General features: G+C 43.8%; 1 protein-coding gene across 3 annotated transcripts in view; it reads left to right on the top strand.

Annotated features, from left to right (window-relative positions):
* Positions 1-6,474: 6,474 nt before the first annotated feature.
* krr1 (KRR1 small subunit processome component homolog) overlaps positions 6,475-17,017 on the top strand; it is a 40,322-nt gene continuing 29,779 nt past the window's right edge. Inside the window, exons 1-2 of one of the 3 annotated variants that reach the window (XM_038780221.1) lie at positions 6,475-6,667; positions 12,002-12,177. In XM_038780221.1, coding sequence (XP_038636149.1) covers positions 6,625-6,667; positions 12,002-12,177 — 219 coding nt within the window. In that variant the 5' untranslated portion in view covers positions 6,475-6,624. Of the gene's footprint in view, positions 6,668-8,881; positions 9,088-11,999; positions 12,192-17,017 lie in introns of those variants that run through there. The other 2 variants (XM_038780220.1, XM_038780222.1) reach the window with 2 other exon arrangements.

Below are 17,017 nucleotides of genomic sequence, written 5' to 3'. Positions count from 1 at the left end.
AAAACCCACGCACACATGGGGAGGACGTGCAGACTCCGCACAGACAGTGACCCAGCCGGGAACTGAACCTGGGACCCTGGAGCTGTGAAGCATTTATGCTAACCACCATGCTACTGTGCTGCCCATAAATGAAAGCAAATAATTTTATTGAGTAACTAAACAATTAACTTGAGTTCGATTCTTCAATACTTTTACTAGCTATTAAATAAACAAGCTAGTTTATTCTTAGTCTATGATTAACTACATTTGCATTCTGAGCTAACTCTCTACACCTCTGGTCTCTAGTCACAATACACACAAAGAGGCAGGAAAGCCAATTCAGTCTGTTTTTATACCCCTTGCTAATGCTCCCCTCTATTGATCATTTAACTGTAATGACTATACATTAACCCCTTCTGTATATACAGATCACTACATTCCCCCTTTTTTTGTGTTAAATATTTTCTGTTTCCTGTAAAGAAAATTGTACATCAAGAAACAATGCTGTCGGTTGCCCGGGAGTTTTAGGGGGGGGGGGGGGGGGGGGGGGGGGGGGGGCTCCGCAGGTACAACATTTCTAGTTTGGTGGGGAGAGTGAAAGCTAATCTGGCAAGGTGGGATGGTCTCCCTCTGTCACTGGCGGGTTGGGTTTCTGTTTACTTTTCAATGGCTGCCGATTTTCCTGCCAAAGGCTTTTTTCAGAGAGATTGAGGGAAGGATTAAGTTGGAAGGCAGGCAGGGGGTTTGGGGTCTTCCGAACCTGATGTACTACTACTGGGTGGTGAATGTGGAGAAGGTGGGTAGCTGGGTAAGAGGGGTTGATTCCCAGTGGGTCAGAATGGAGGAGAGTTTGTGCAGGGGGTCAGGATTGAAAGCACTAGCAACAACGCCGCTCCTGATAGCCCCGGGGAAGTACTCGGGGAGTCCGGTAATAATAGCTTCATTGAGAATTTGGAGGCAGTTTCGCCAACACCGAGTTGGGGGCAGGGTCAAGGGAAATGCCGATTCGGGGGAACCACAGATGTGAGCCAGGGAGGTGCGATGGAAATTTTCGGAAATGGGAGGAGAAGGGGGTTAAGACACTAAAAGATTTGTTTCTTAGGGGTCGGTTTGCAGAGCTTAAGGAGTTGGAAGCGAAGTAAGAGCTGGAGCAGGGAGAAATGCTTAGATACATGCAGGTTCGAGATTTTGCCAGAAAGGAGATACAGAGCCCGGTGGAAGTGCTGACGACAGGGGGACTGGAGAAGGGGGCAGTATTAGCGGTGTATGGAGCTATTTTGGAAGAGGATAAGGCACCACTGGAAGGGATCAAAGTAAAGTGGGAGGAAGAGTTGGGAGAGGATATGGAAGAGGGGTTCAGGTGTGAGGTGCCCCGGAGAGTGAATGCCTCCACCTTGCACGGGGTTGGGGCTGATACAGCTGAAGGTGGTATACAGAGCACACCTCACGAGGGCGAGGATGAGCCGATTCTTTGAAGGAGTAGAAGTTGTGTGTGAATGTTGCGGGGATGGGGGCGCTAATCACATTCATATGGTCCTGTCCAAAGCTAGAGGATTACTGGAAGGAGGTTTTTAGGGTAATTTATAAAGTGGTGCACGTGAAGCTGGACCCGGGCCCCCTGGTGGCCATATTCGGGGTGTCGGACCAGACAGGGTTGGAAATCCGTGCAGAGGCAGATGCTGTAGCCTTCGCCTCGTTGATTGCCCGAAGGTGGATCCTGATAGGTTGGAGAGCAGCCTCTCCACCCTGTGCCCTGGTGTGGCGGGGGACCTGCTGGAATTCTTGAATCTTGAGAAGGTTTAAGTTTGAACTGAGGGGAAGGATGGAGGGGTTCTACAATTCATGGGCATTATTTATCATGCACTTTCAAGAACTGGATAACATCAAACATTATTTGGGGGGGATGGGTGGGAGGGTTGGGGGAGGGGGGGCGGTGTGTATTAATGATGACTATGGGTGATTCCTGATTCCTTTTTGTCATTTGTTTGTGTGAAAATGCGGGTTAATGTTTGGGGTTTGGTGGGAGGATGGGATCGTTGTTATTCATATGGGGATTGACACATTTGTTGCTGATTATTGTTTGTTGTTGATGGGTGTAAATTTGGGAGAAAATGTGAATGAGGAGAATAACAATTTTTTTAAAAAAAAGAAACGATGCTGTGAATATCTGTACAAGTTGTAATAAATTATACACAGCCAATTAATACTTAATTAATGAGTCCAATGTTGACAAATTCAAACGGTTGGGTTTTCTTTTTCTGCTGGATCTCCTTGGTTGAAGTGGTGTTGTTGAAGATTTAATATCCTTGTGAGCATTGTCAGATGGTTTGTTGACATTCAAGTGCTGTTTGGTGAGTGATTCATGTAGATTCAACATGGGAAAGACCGGTGTCGGAAGTTGTACTTTCAGTAGGTCTCGCCGATTTATGTTGAAAAAGCACACCCTCTGCAGACTTGACAATGTATGATCGCAGTGCTGCTTGCCTGAGTACTGTAGCTGGAGCAGACCATCCTCCTTCTGGATTTCTCAGTCTAACAATGTCATCCTTCATTTGTGGTTTTAGTTGAATTGCATGCTGATGATAATATTGCTTTTGTTTGTTGCATAGCTGTTTGAACTTGTTGAGTACATACGATTGATCAGGATCTTGAAGAACTGAATTGTAGGTAACTTTGTTCTAACGTCACGGTTTAAAAAGCATCTGAGCTGGTGATAGCCCTGAGCTTAATGGTGTTGCTCTGTATGAAAGCAAAGCCAAGTGAATGTCGGATTACGAGTAATTCGCCTTGTTTATAAGTTGCTTGATAATGTGCACAGCTTTCTCAACTTTCCCATTCGACTGTGGAAAGTGTGGACTCGAGATCACATGATGAAAGTTGTACTGATTGGAAAATTCTGTCCATTTCCAGCTCGCGAAGCAAGGACCATTATCGGACAACCGTGTGTGGAATCCCATGCCTCGAAAATGTTTCCTTACAAGCCTTTATTACATATGAGGAAGTAAGATTCGGAAGTTTCATCATGTCAGGAAAATTTGAGTAGTAGTCTATGATGAGAACATAGTCACAGCCTGTAGCATGAAACAAATTGATGCCTACTTTTGTCCACGGTGACGTAGTTAACTCGTGTTGCTGGAGAGTCTCTACTGTGCCGGTTGATGTTTCTGACAAGTGGCACATGTCATGATCATGTCGGTTATCTCTCTGTTAATACCAGGCCAGTAAACTACCTGCCGTACTCTCATCTTGCATTTCTCGATTCCAAGATGTCCCTCATGAATCTTGCTTAGCATCTCTGATCTTAGACTCAGCGGAATGACAATCTGGTCATTGCGTAACAATAGTCCATCAACTACTGTCAATTCTGTCTGTATGTTCTGATACTGTGGACACCGTCCCTTTGGCTAACCATGCTGGAGATGATGTATCACTCTGAGCAAGGTCGCATCTTTTTGTGTCTCTAGACGAATTTGTTGCAGCTTCTCATCAGATGCCAGAAGATTTTCCGTGCATAACTACGTTTGAACTTGAATATCACCAATGTACTCTGGTGGTGAACTTTCAGTGTTGATTGATCTTGGCAATGTGTCAGCTACGATGAGTTGCTTTCTTGCAGGGAGTGTATACTAGGGTAAAATCATACCTCCTCAACTTCATCATTATGCATTGTAGGCGAGGAGTCATGTCATTCAGGTTTATGTCTATTATGTGGACTAATGGTCTGTGATCCGTTTCCACTATAAACATAGGAAGCCCGTACACATAGTCGTGAAATTTAATTATGCCCGTGAGCAGCCCAAGACACTCTTTTTCGATTTGTGCATACCTGCACTCCTTGGCAGTCATCGCTCTGGATGCATATGCAACTGGAACTCAGTCTGATTGATCATTTTGTTGAATAAGCACTTTGCCTATCCCTTCTTGACTGGCGTCGGTGGAGATTTTGGTAGTTCTAGTTGGGTCAAAGAAAGTAAGAATTAGAGCTGTCATCAGTTGACACTTGAGATCCATCCATTCATCTTGGTGGCGTTGTGTCCATTCGAATTCAGTCGTCTTCCTGATCAAGTTTCATAGAGCTGACATCCTCGTTGACAAGTTGGATATAAACTTGCTCAAGAAGTTAATGACTCCTAGAAATCTTAACACATCTTTTTTTATCCTGTGGCTGTTTCATGTTCTGGATCGCAGAAATTTTATCATCATCTGGTCCGACACCTTGAGCTGATATTGTATCACCCAAGAAGTTTAAAGATGTTTGTGCAAGCGTGCACTGGTTGAGTTTCAATTCGTATTGGTGGATCCTTTGAAATACTTTTCTCAAACGAGCAATGTGGTCTTCTTCAGTAGTTGACCATATTATTATGTCATCGACATGGACTCTTACACCATCGACAGACACCCTTAGTGATCTGCTCCATTATTCTGTGAAAGATTTCAGTAGCGGGATGATCCCAAAAAGCATGCGGTTAAAACAAAAGCATCCAAATGGTGTATTGAACGTACAAAGTAATACATAGAACAGTACAGCACAGAACAGGCCCCTCGGCCCTCGATGTTGTGCCGAGCAATGATCACCCTACTCAAGCCCACATATCCACCCTATACCAGTAACCCAACAACCCCCATTAACCTTATTTTTTAGGACACTAAGGGCAATTTAGCCTGGCCAATCCACCTAACCCGCACATCTTTGGACTGTGGGAGGAAACCGGAGCACCCGGAGGAAACCCACGCACACATGGGGAGGACGTGCAGACTCCGCACAGTGACCCAGCCGGGAATCGAACCTGGGACCCTGGAGCTGTGAAGCATTTATGCTAACCATCATGCTACCGTGCTGCCCCAAAATTTACTTGAATCCTCTAGCTGGATCTGCCAGAAACCTTGCGAAGCGTTGAGTTTAGTAAAAATGCGAGCGTTCGCCATCTCACACTTTATCTGTTCACGCTTAGGGATAGGGTAATGTTCCCTTCGAATATTCTTGTTCAGATCCTTGGGATCTATACAGATTCTGAGATCACTTGATGGTTTCTTGACACACAATAGAGAACTAACCCAGTCAGTCGGTTGTGTGACTGTGGAGATGATTCCTTGTGACTGTAGCCTTTCTAGCTCTAATTTCAGCCTCTCGCACAAAGGAGCTGGAACCCTCCGAGGTGGTTGAATTACAGGTTTTGCATTTTTCTTCAGCAAAATCTTATATCTATACCTCTAAATACGTCAGGGTATTCTTGAAGTAGCTTCTGGATGTCATCATCCAGGCTTGATGTGTCTTTATTATTCGTGAAAATTTTTGGGACAAGTCGCAAGTCCTTGCAGGCTTAGGCACCTAACAGCGAAGATTTCTGGTACTTTTCTGACCTTCATATTTGCTTCTTTTAAATGGCAAGATCCTCCTTGAAGCAATCTGGTTGGCATTGCAATCTTTCAGCCTATATGCAGCAGGTATTATCTCGTATTCCTCTGGAATCATACATTTCCCCACTAAGTGGGCGTTACCACAGCGGTAGCATGTCCTGACGTTGTCTCTCTGACGCATGATGCACGTTCGCGCATGCACAAACTTTTTTTGAGCCTCACATTTCCGAGTGAACTGTGCATGTCCCAGGCTGGAGTGTGCCCGCGCAAGATAGCTACCATCTGAAACATGCTTCTTTGCCGCCTGTGACATCATTTTAACACTCTCAACCTCGTGGTGGACCTTTGCGCCCTTTTCACGGTGATAAAACTCCAGATATTGATTCTTGCTTTGTTCATGCGAAATAATTTTTCAATCGCGATTTTAAGTGTTAAATCGTTTTGCCTTAATAATGCTTCCCTCAAACTTTCATCACAAATTCCATATACAATCTGATCCCTTATCAGTGAATCATGCAAATCAGTGAAGTTACATGTCTGTGCTAGCAACTTTAAGTCCGTGACAAAGCTTCTGATCGGCTCGCCGTCTTTCTGCAACCTTTTAGAAAATCAAATCTTGAATTGAATTTAGATTACCGGTAGTTTTTAGTTGACGTGGAGTCTGAAAGTGGTCCATTGAGTTGATTTGTTCTTTGAGGATCGGAATGCTGCAAAGTCTTCCAAAGTCGAATTGTCAGTCCGAATTTTCTTGTTTTCTTTCTAATTCTTGTCTAATCTTACAATCGTAGTCGTCCAATCAAAGCAAATAATTGAGTAGCTAAGCAATTGACTTGTGCGTTTGTTTCTCCAATACTTTTACTAGCTACTAAATGAATAAGATAGAATATGATTAACTACAATACAAGTTCTTCTGAAATTATATTTATAAACACAAGCATGTGGGTAACGTGTCAGAGCTATTGTCTGGTGTTCAGCACTGAACCGAGGGGCGGAAATTGAGAGCTGCACCAGCGGATGTGGATCTGGGGGAAGGAGCTACGGGCTGCACCGACGAAAGTAGACAGACGGGAAAGAATTAACTGCAGTGACGGAAGTGGATGGAGGGAAGTTATTGCTCTTTACAAAGGCGGAAGAGGATGGCGGGGAAGGAGTTGTGCACTGTGCGGACAGAAGTGGACTGGGGGATGAATCAAAGTACTGCACCGGCGGAAGTGGATCCAGGGGAAAGAGTTGTGTGCTGCATCCGTTGGCGGAAATAAACTTGAGGGAGTTGAGCGCTCCACCGGCATGGGGGAAGCTTCAGGGAGAAAGCAACGCAGTAAAAGTGAAGGTAAAAGACGCAGAGGAGGGAAATGGGGAACGGGGTAATTCCGGAAGGCGGCCCCGGTCTGGTGGCCTCAGTGCGGGGAGGGAGTCTGGAACTTTGCAGCATTGGTAAAGGTGGAGACATTTACACCCCTAAGTCTCTTCATAAATGCCTGGAAATTAAGAGTAAAAGGGGGAAACAGACCAGAGTTACAAAGGTTTAATTACATATTTGTTATAGTTTATTTTATTCTCAGAAGTTGCTCCTTCTCAGAAGTTGCTCCTCAATGTTTCTGAGCACAACACTGTAGCTCATTTAACGAACATCTCCATCACTTCTGGCTAACAGTAAACATGAGCCTCTACATAAGCCCACACTGTTTTCAGAATTCATGTACGCCACTCATAGAATAGTTACAGAAGGAAGCCATGCGGCCCATCGTGTCCATGCCGGCTCTCTACAGTTAGAACTCAGCTAGTCCCACATGGTTGCCCTTTTCCCTGTAACCTTGAAAATATTTTTCTCTTCATGGGCTCAATTCATTATTTTTGAGATAATATGCCTTCACAGCTCACTCAGGTACTGCATTCCAGATCCTAACTGCCAGCTGCATTAAAACCTCTTTTCCTCATGTCACCATTGTCTCTTTTCTCAAGTGCCTTAAATTCGTTCCATCTGGTTCTTGATTCTTCCACCAATGGGAGCATTTCTCTCTGTCAGTTTCTCTCATTTCAGACCCCTGAAACTTTTGAACCTCTGTCAAATCTCTTCTCAACCTCTCTTCTAAGGAGAACAGCCCCAGCTTCTCCAAGCTGGCTACATAATTGAAGTCCCCGGAACCAGTCTCAAATCTTTTCTGGACCCCTTCTAAAACCTTCACAGCCTTTCTGAAGTGTAGTGCCCTGAATTGGACATAATACTCTAGTTGAAGTGGAACAAGAGTTCTATAAATATTCAAATTAACTTCACCAAAGGTCATGCCAACTACCAGAGACAAGCGTCCCCATGATCTTTGTTTCGAAATTACTTTTATAAAATTTTTAACCTTTCATACAAAAGAATATAAAAGACATGAACCATAACAAATATTCTTTGACAAGATTCCATCAGTAAGCACTTTTTACAAAGACTTCCACTTCCCCTCCCCCTGTCCACCCGTGTCTCCCCCTCCCCCCCCCCCACACACACACACACACACACACACACACACACACACAAACAAATAAGTAACCCCCCCATCTCCCTTAAACTCTTGCAGTGACCCATTCTTTGAAATATGCTATGAAAACGGTCACCATCTTCAATAAAACCCCTCAGTCGACCCTCTCAAGGTGTACTTGACCTTCTCGAGGTACACAAACTCCATCAAATCACCTTCGGTGGTTCTGCCATCCTCTGGCCCAAGAAGATACGCCTCCGAGCCACCAACGAAGCAAAGGCCAGGACATCAGCCCCTGCTCCCGTCTGCTGTTCCTGCATTCAGAGACCCCAAAAATTCCCCTCTACAGTCAGGATCACGACATGATGTCAAAGAAGGACCCCCAAAACTTCTCCAACGTGCAGCACAACCCGAATGTGTGCGTGAGATGTGCGGGCCTTCGTGAACAACGCTCACACCTATCTTTGTCTCAAAAACTATCTTTAACTGAATTAGGCTCAGCCTCATGCAAGTCGATGACGCATTCACTCTCCTCCAATGTATCCATATTATCTCCTCTTTAAAGATATAGAACATAGAACAGTACAGCACAGAACAGGCCCTTCGGCCTTCAATGTTGTGCCGAGCCATGATCACCCTACTCAAACCCACGTATCCACCCTATACCCGTAACCCAACAACCCCCCCCCCTTAACCTTACTTTTTAGGACACTACGGGCAATTTAGCATGGCCAATCCACCTAACCCGCACATCTTTGGACTGTGGGAGGAAACCGGAGCACCCGGAGGAAACCCACGCACACACAGGGAGGACGTGCAGACTCCGCACAGACAGTGACCCAGCCGGGAATCGAACCTGGGACCCTGGAGCTGTGAAGCATTTATGCTAACCACCATGCTACCGTGCTGCCCCGAGATGATGCTATTGTCTGGTGTTCAGCACTGAACCGAGGGGCGGAAATTAAGAGCTGCACCAGCGGATGTGGATCTGGGGGAAGGAGCTACGGGCTGCACCGACGAAAGTAGACAGACGGGAAATAATTAACTGCAGTGACGGAAGTGGATGGAGGGAAGTTATTGCTCTTTGCAATGGCGGGGAAGGAGTTGTGCACTGTGCGGACAGAAGTGGACTGGGGGATGAATCAAAGTACTGCACCGGCGGAAGTGGATCCAGGGGAAAGAGTTGTGTGCTGCATCCGTTGGCGGAAATAAACTTGGGAGGGAGTTGAGCGCTCCACCGGCATGGGGGAAGCTTCAGGGAGAAAGCAACGCAGTAAAAGTGAAGGTAAAAGACGCAGAGGAGGGAAATGGGGAACGGGGTAATTCCGGAAGGCGACCCCGGTCTGGTGGCCTCAGTGCGGGGAGGGAGTCTGGAACTTTGCAATTGTTCTGTTACAATTCTGTCTGTCAATCTTTGGTTCCAATTTAACTGGATCATGTATGTTCCTGCTCCTCCTTGTCTTTTTGCATAGCCCATTTAACACTTTTGCAATTACGTTCACAGTTTTCTAAAAGTACCCCTGCTGTTTGTCCCACTTCATTCCTCATAACCAGACCTGACAATGCCTGCTTCCTTTTTGGGCTGGAAACTTTCTGATCAAGAATATTCCCCTGAACGCACTTCATAAATTCTCATGTGGCTATTTGCCCCTACAGCCCACCATCCTTATTTACCCCACACCATGCCTTTACATATTTGCAGGAAAGTAGGTCTAAAAATGCAGACAAGTAACTTAAGTGAACCTTTGTCATTGAGTATTTCATACCCAGGGTAACCATTGTAATTAAGCTGCAGTTTATTTTGAAGCAGAAGTGTGTATTACGTAAAATAGGGCAGCCCCAGTTCCCAGTGACTAGTCACTTCTAGCAGAGTATTATTAGTTTTCACTTGCTGCTGTTGCTCGTTCTGGGTGAGTGTGCTTAACACTCAATTTGGCTCTGTTTCGTTACTTAGCTCTGGAGTCGCCAGGTATCGTTAAGATACCGCCACAAGTTTCAAGGTCAAGTTCAAAGCAATAAAACCATACACCAATTAGTAAATTCAAACAAATGAGTTTATTATAATACAATTATAATACTACCCATGCACACACTAAGATGACTAAACTATTCCTACCACTAAATAAACCGATACTTATCTTAAAGGGAACTGCCGGATCAGACGACAAGGCCTCTTGCTCTGCACTGGTCCGCAGACTTCAGGTTGGTACGGGTTAAAAAGGGGTCAGGAGTGTCTATCTCTGGTAGCGATCATTGTGAGACACTTACTTGCTGGTGGCTGCTGTCCCAAACCTCTCCTCTCTCTCCGTCAAGGTCGTCTTCGGTAAAAGGCTGGTCGAGAGGACTGGTCCAGAGAGGAGGGCTGGTCAAGAAGAACAAACTAAGTTTGGGACCTGTCTTTTATAGGTCCCAGGGCTTCGCGCCCTTTTGGGCGGACCCTCTACCTGCTGGGAATCGATTGGGTCTCTTCCCAATCGATTTGTTTGAATCCCCCCAATACTGAGGCTGTTCCTCGGCTACTGGGCGGGCCTTCAGGTGCTTTGTTTTCGAACCCCGCTGGTTCCGGGGTGTCTGGTTTCCCATACACTGTTGCAATCACTTCTCTATTTGTGTCCATTGTCCCTGGGATCGTTCCATTACCATGTTAACTGTCCCGGAGATTGCCTCATTAATATGCAGAGTGTTCGTTTCGGTGCTGTCTGCTCTCTTAGCAGACAGAATACACATTGGCTTTGTGCAACTTCGGTGGCTACACTGAACACAGCTAAGGTGTAATCTAGACGGAGTATATATGCAGTGATATACTGTAATATGCAATATGTATGCAGTGATAATATGCAGTATATATGCAGTGATAATATACTGAAATAGGCAGTATAAATGCAGTGATAATATGCTGCAATGCGCAGGATATACGCAGTGATATTGCATCGTTGCTGCATATTGCAGTATATTATCACTGCGCGCGTACTGCATATTGCAGTATATTGTATATATTACACGTATTGTAGTATACAGTAATATGCAGTATGTACATAGTGATAATATACTGCAACTACTGCAATATGCTGTATATACGCAGTGATAATGTACGGCTACGCAGTGATAATATGCTGCAACTATAACAATCTTTATTATTGTCACAAGTAAGCTTACATTAACACTGCAATGAAGTTACTGTGAAAATCCCCTAGTCGCCACATTCTGGAGCCTGTTTTGGTAGACTGGGAGAATTGAGAATGTCTAATTGACTCAACAGCATGTCTTTCGGGACTTGTGGAAGGAAACCGGAGCACCCGGAGGAAACCCACGCAGACACGGGGAGAACGTGCAGACTCCGCACAGACAGTGACCCAAGCTGGGAATCAAACCTGGTACCCTGGTACTGCAACACAACAGTGCTAACCACTGTGCTGCCATGCCGCCCTAAACATTTTGAATGACAGCCGCTGCGAGCAGGACATGCTGTTTATACAGAGTGGTAGTACATGGCAATGTGCAGTGATGACTTACTGCAATATGTTGTATATACGCAGTGATAATGTATAGCAATATGCAGTCTATATGCAGTGATAATGTACACAATATGCTGTATATATACAATGATAACACGCAGTATATACACAATGGTAGTGTACTGTAACTACTGTAATATGTGATATATAAGCAGTGATTATATGTGACAATATGCAATATATACGCAGTGATCATGTACTGCAGCTAGTGCAATATGCGGTATGTATGCAATGATAATATACAGCAATATGCAGTCTTCCTGGATATTTCTTTCCATTGCATTTATTGGCCTATGTTTAGAAAAGTTGGCAGCTGACTTGTTTTAATGTTTCAGTCCTGAAACCAGTGCATTGTCTGATCTTTTCTCCTGATATTGAGGTGCTACCACTCTTTGTGACTGTCCAAGTGTCGACCCTCATAAAATTTCTGGTCAGATCAGCTGAAAATCTGCCAGATACTACACATCGGTGTTACTCTACTTTATAGTTTTCACTTTGTGTGTAAAAATGCTGCAACAAATACTGCTTAAGATTTAACATATATAAACTTACTGTATTCAAGCAGATTGTAAAGCATTTTTAATTTATGAAAATGTTGAGCAGAAATCCAATGCATTGAATGTGTGAGAAAAGTGAATGTTTGTAATTTGCAGCTGCTAATTTGTCGCCTTGTGTTTTCTATAGTTGATGAAGCTGAGCTGCTGACTGTACCAGAGGGATGGAAGGACGAGCCATTCACCAAAGCAGACAACATTTACAGCTTGTTGGAGGAGAGCAGTTTTGCTACTCTCTTCCCCAAATACAGAGAGGCCTATCTGAAAGAATGTTGGCCGTTGGTCCAGAGCGCTCTGAAAGAACACGTGAGCCCCTTTATGTACTACTTTTATTCTCCTCCACTTATGTAAATTATGTTACAACTACTATTGCTTCAGCAACCTGCATTTATGGTGCCTTTAATTTAGCCTTTCCAAGGCACTGCGCCCAAGCTGAATATTGAAGGGCTTTGGCATTTAGTAAGGAGAGGAAGCTAGGAAAAAGTAGAGGGGTGATTCCAATAAATAATTATGGTTTTCACAGTAACTTAATTACAGTGTTAACGTAATCCTACTTCTGATAAAGGTTATTACTATTATTATTAGCTCAATAGAGAGGAGTGACCTACATACAGGAAACCAGGATGTAGGGATGTTTTGAGTGGAGATGAAAAATGATAAAGGTGAGAAGACACTTGTGGAAGTCACGTACATGCCCCCCTAACAGTAACCACATGGTAGGGCAGAGCAAAAAGGAAGAGATGATGAGAGCTTGTCAGAAATATATGGTGATAATCATTAGGGATTCTAATCTACATACATATAATCTGCAGATGGGAAAAGGTAGCCAAGATGAGGAATCTGTCGTGTTTTAAGGATAGTTTCTTAAAACAGCCAGATAATAGACTGTACCAGACCTGGTATTGTGGACGAGACAGGATTAATTAATGATCTCAGTGAAGATGCCCCTAGGTAGCAATGATCATATTGTTTGAATTTTACACTCAGTTCGAGGGAGAGAGAGTAGGTCCAAGGCTAGTATTTTAACTTAAATGGCGGCAATTATGAAGGTATGAAAGTGGAGCTAGCAAAAGTGAATTGGCAAATATGCTTAAGAGGTGGATCAAGAGAGATTCAGTGGTAGACATTTAAAGGGATGTTTCAGCATACACAGAATGGACAAATTCCAATGGGAAAGAACTATTTAAAGGGGCAGATCTGCCGTCCATGGGTAACTAAAAAAGTTAAAGTCTATCAAAATTAAAGAAAAGGTGTATAATTGTGCAAAGAGGGTGGCAGGTCAAAAAAAACTGGACAGAATATAAAGGACAGTGAAGAAGGACTAAACGTTTAGTAAGAAGGGGAAAAAAAATAAAGAGTGTGAGACAAAGATAGCTGGAAATATAAAAGCATAGAAGTGTTTCAATAGATACTTATGAAAGAAGAGATAACAACTGTTGGTTCTATAGAGAGACCAACTGAGGAATCAATAATGGAAAATAAGGAGTTTCCGTCACAGCTGTCTCTGGCAAATGAATTGAAAGGTATTTTATATCTGCCTTCACTATGGAGTGTACAAGTAACATCCCAGAAATAGCTGTAAATCAGGAATTGGAAGGGAGGCAAAACTCAGGAAAATTACAATCATCCGGGAAGTGGTACTGAGCAAATTGTTGGAGCTGCGGGTTGACAAATCCCCAAGTCCTGATGGACTTCACCCTAGGACTTAAAAGAAATGGCGAGTGAGACAGCTGATGCAGGAAGGTTTCATTAGATTGGAAAATAGTAAATGTAACTCCTTTATTCAAAAAGAAAGGGAAACAGGAAGTGGGCAAATACAGGTCAATTAACTTAACATTTTCACTATTATATATGTTAGAAGTTATTATTAATAAGATGTTATGGCATGGGCAGTTACAAATATTCAATGCAATTAGGAAGAATTAACATGGCTTTGTGAAAAGGAAATTATGTTTGACCAATTTATTGGGAGTCCTTTTCATAGAATTATCATAGCATTTACAGTGCAGAAGGAGGCCATTTGGCCCATCGAGTCTGCACCAGCTCCTGGAAAGAGCACGCTACCCAAGGTCAACACCTCCACCCTATCCCCATAACCCAGTAACCCCACCCAACACTAAGGGCAATTTTGTACACTAAGGGCAATTTATCATGGCCAATCCACCTAACTTGCACATCTTTGGACTGTGGGAGGAAACCGGAGCACCCGGAGGAAACCCACGCACACACGGGGAGGATGTGCAGACTCCGCACAGACAGTGACCCAAGCCGGAATCGAACCTGGGACCCTGGAGCTGTGAAGCAATTGTGCTATCCACAATGCTACCGTGAAAGAGTTATATGTACTGTGGACAAAGGGTAACTGGTGGATGTACTGTATTTAGATTTCCAGAATGTATTTGATAATGTGCCACTTAAAAGGTTATTGTGAAAAATAAAAGCTCATGGTGTATTGGGTAACATATTGGCATGGATAGAAGATTGGCTAGCAACAGGAAACAGAACATACGCATAAATAGATATTTTTCTGGTTGGCAGGATGTAACTAGTGGTGTGCTACAGGGATCAGTGCTGGGGTCTCAACTTTTTACAATTTATATAAATTACTTGGATGAAAGGACTGAAGGTATGGCCGCTACATTTGCTGATGACACAAAGAGAGGTAGAAAAGTGAAGATGACATAAGGAGGCTCCATAGACATGAAGATAGATGGTGAGTGGTTAAAGACCTGGCAAATGAAGCATAATGTGAGAAAATGTGAAATTGTCCATTTTGGCGGGAAGAATAAAAAAACAGGATATTATCTAAATGGTGAGAGATTGCAGAGGTCTCAGAAGGATTTGGGTGTCCTAGTGCATGAATCCCAAAAGAGTCGTATACATTACAGCAAATAATTAGGAAAGCAAATTAAATGTTATTGTTTATTGAGAGGGGATTTCAATAGAAAAGTAGGGAGGTTATGTTTCAGTTGTACAGGGTGGGACCACATCTGGAGTACTGCGTATAGTATTGGTCTCCTTATTTAAGGAAATATTCCATGCACCAGAAGTAGATGGGAGCAGATTTACCAGATTAATACCAGCAATGGTTGGATTGTCTTATGAGGAAAGGTTGGACATATTATGCTTGTATCCACTGGACTTTAGAAGATAAGAGGCAACTTGATTGAAACAAAAGATGCTTGAGGGGTCTCGACAGGGTGGATATGGCGAGTATGTATCCTCTTGTCGGATAACCTTGAGCTAGGGGCACTGTTTAAAGATAAAGGGCTGCCCATTTAAGACAGATAAGAATTTTTTTCTCTGAGGGTGGTGAGTCTTTGGAACTCTCTTCCTCAAAAGGCAGTGGACGTGGAGTCTTTTTAAGGCAGAGCTAAATAGGTTCTTGATAAGCAAGGGGGAGAAAGGTTATGGGGAAAGGCAGGAATGTGAGATTGAGGTTACAATCAGATCAGTTATGACCTTATTGAATGGCAAACAGGCTCAAGGGGCCGAGTGGCCTACTCCTGCTCGTATGTTCACAGGAGCATTTATCAAACAAAATTTCACACCTAGCCTTGTAAGGAAATATTAGGTCAGGTGAACTTGATCAGCACAATAAATTCTAAGGAAAGTCCAAGAGGAAGAGAGATTTAGAGCAGGAATTCCAGTGCTTGGGGGCTCTAGGCAGTGGTGGTGAAAGTTTTTTTAAAAATAAATTTAGATTAGCCAATTATTTTTTCCAATTAAGGGGCAATTTAGAGTGGCCAATCCACCTACTCTGCACATTTTTTGGGTTGTGGGGGCGAAACCCACGCAGACACGGGGAGAATGTGCAAACTCCACACAGACAGTGACCCAGAGCCGGGATCGAACCTGGGACCTCAGCGCCGTGAGGCGGTTGTGCTAACCACTAGGCCACCGTGCTGCCCTGTGGTGGTGAAAGTTGGGGACTTGCAAGAGGCTAGAATTGCAGAGATCTGCGAAGATTGTAGGGCTGTTGGAAGTTACAGAGATAACTAAAGAAATGCAACATCTGGTGGGATGATTTTATAATGGCTGGAGATGAACAGATTACCGATAGCTGCTTTTTATTTTAAGTATTTAACTCAGATGGTTTAGTCTTTTATATGACTGACAAACTCCAAAATTTATGACCGCTACCACCCAGAAAAACAAGGGTAGCATTTGCATGGGAACACCATCACCTCCCAAGTTCTCCAGGTCACGGACCAGCCTCACTTTTGGATGTGTGTTGCACTCCTTCATTATGGCTAGGTCAGAGTCCTGGAACTCCCTTCACAAACAGCCTGAACGGCCAGATGTGTCAAATGAATTTTCAAAATACAAGTCTCAAAGACTAACATTAATGTGTAGGTACAAAAGACAGTTCGGCTTACTGTGCATCCTATCATATCATAGAATTTACAGTGCAGAAGGAGGTCATTCGGCCCATCGAGTCTGCACCGGCTCTTGGAAAGAGCACCCTACCCAAGGTCAACACCTCCACCGTATCCCCATAACCCAGTAAGCCCATCCAACACTAAGGGCAATTTTGGACACTAAGGGCAATTTATCATGGTCAATCCACCTAACCTGCACATCTTTGGACTGTGGGAGGAAACCGGAGCACCCGGAGGAAACCCACGCACACACGGGGAGGATGTACAGACTCCACACAGACAGTGACCCAAGCCGGAATCGAACCTGGGACCCTGGAGCTGTGAAGCAATTGTGCTATCCACAATGCTACCGTGCATCATTGCACTCAGTGTTTCTATATCAGGGCTACTGATCTAAAGTTACATTGAACATACACTGCAGAAGGAGACCATTTGGCCCATCAAGTCTGCACCGACCCACTTAAGCCCTCACTTCCACCTATCCCAATAACCCCTCCTAACTTCTTTTGACAATAAGGGCAACTGATATAATGGTTTAGTGGTTTTCAAACAAAGTTCAAAGTCAGTTTGCCTTCAAATGCTCAACATAGGCAAAATGGTTAAACTTAATGGTTTTTAAAAAACACAGTTACTTGTGCAGTGTTCTTAATGTAGCAAAATGCCCCAAGGCGCAATACAAGATAATGGCAGGAGGGAGAGATTGGTCCAGTGTTACCGTACTTTTTGTATGCGCCAATATGTTTGGAACTAAATTTGTTTCAATC

The sequence above is a fragment of the Scyliorhinus canicula genome, chromosome 20 (assembly GCF_902713615.1).
Source record: "Scyliorhinus canicula chromosome 20, sScyCan1.1, whole genome shotgun sequence".
NCBI lineage: Eukaryota > Metazoa > Chordata > Chondrichthyes > Carcharhiniformes > Scyliorhinidae > Scyliorhinus > Scyliorhinus canicula.
This window is presented reverse-complemented; position numbering and strand designations above follow the sequence as displayed.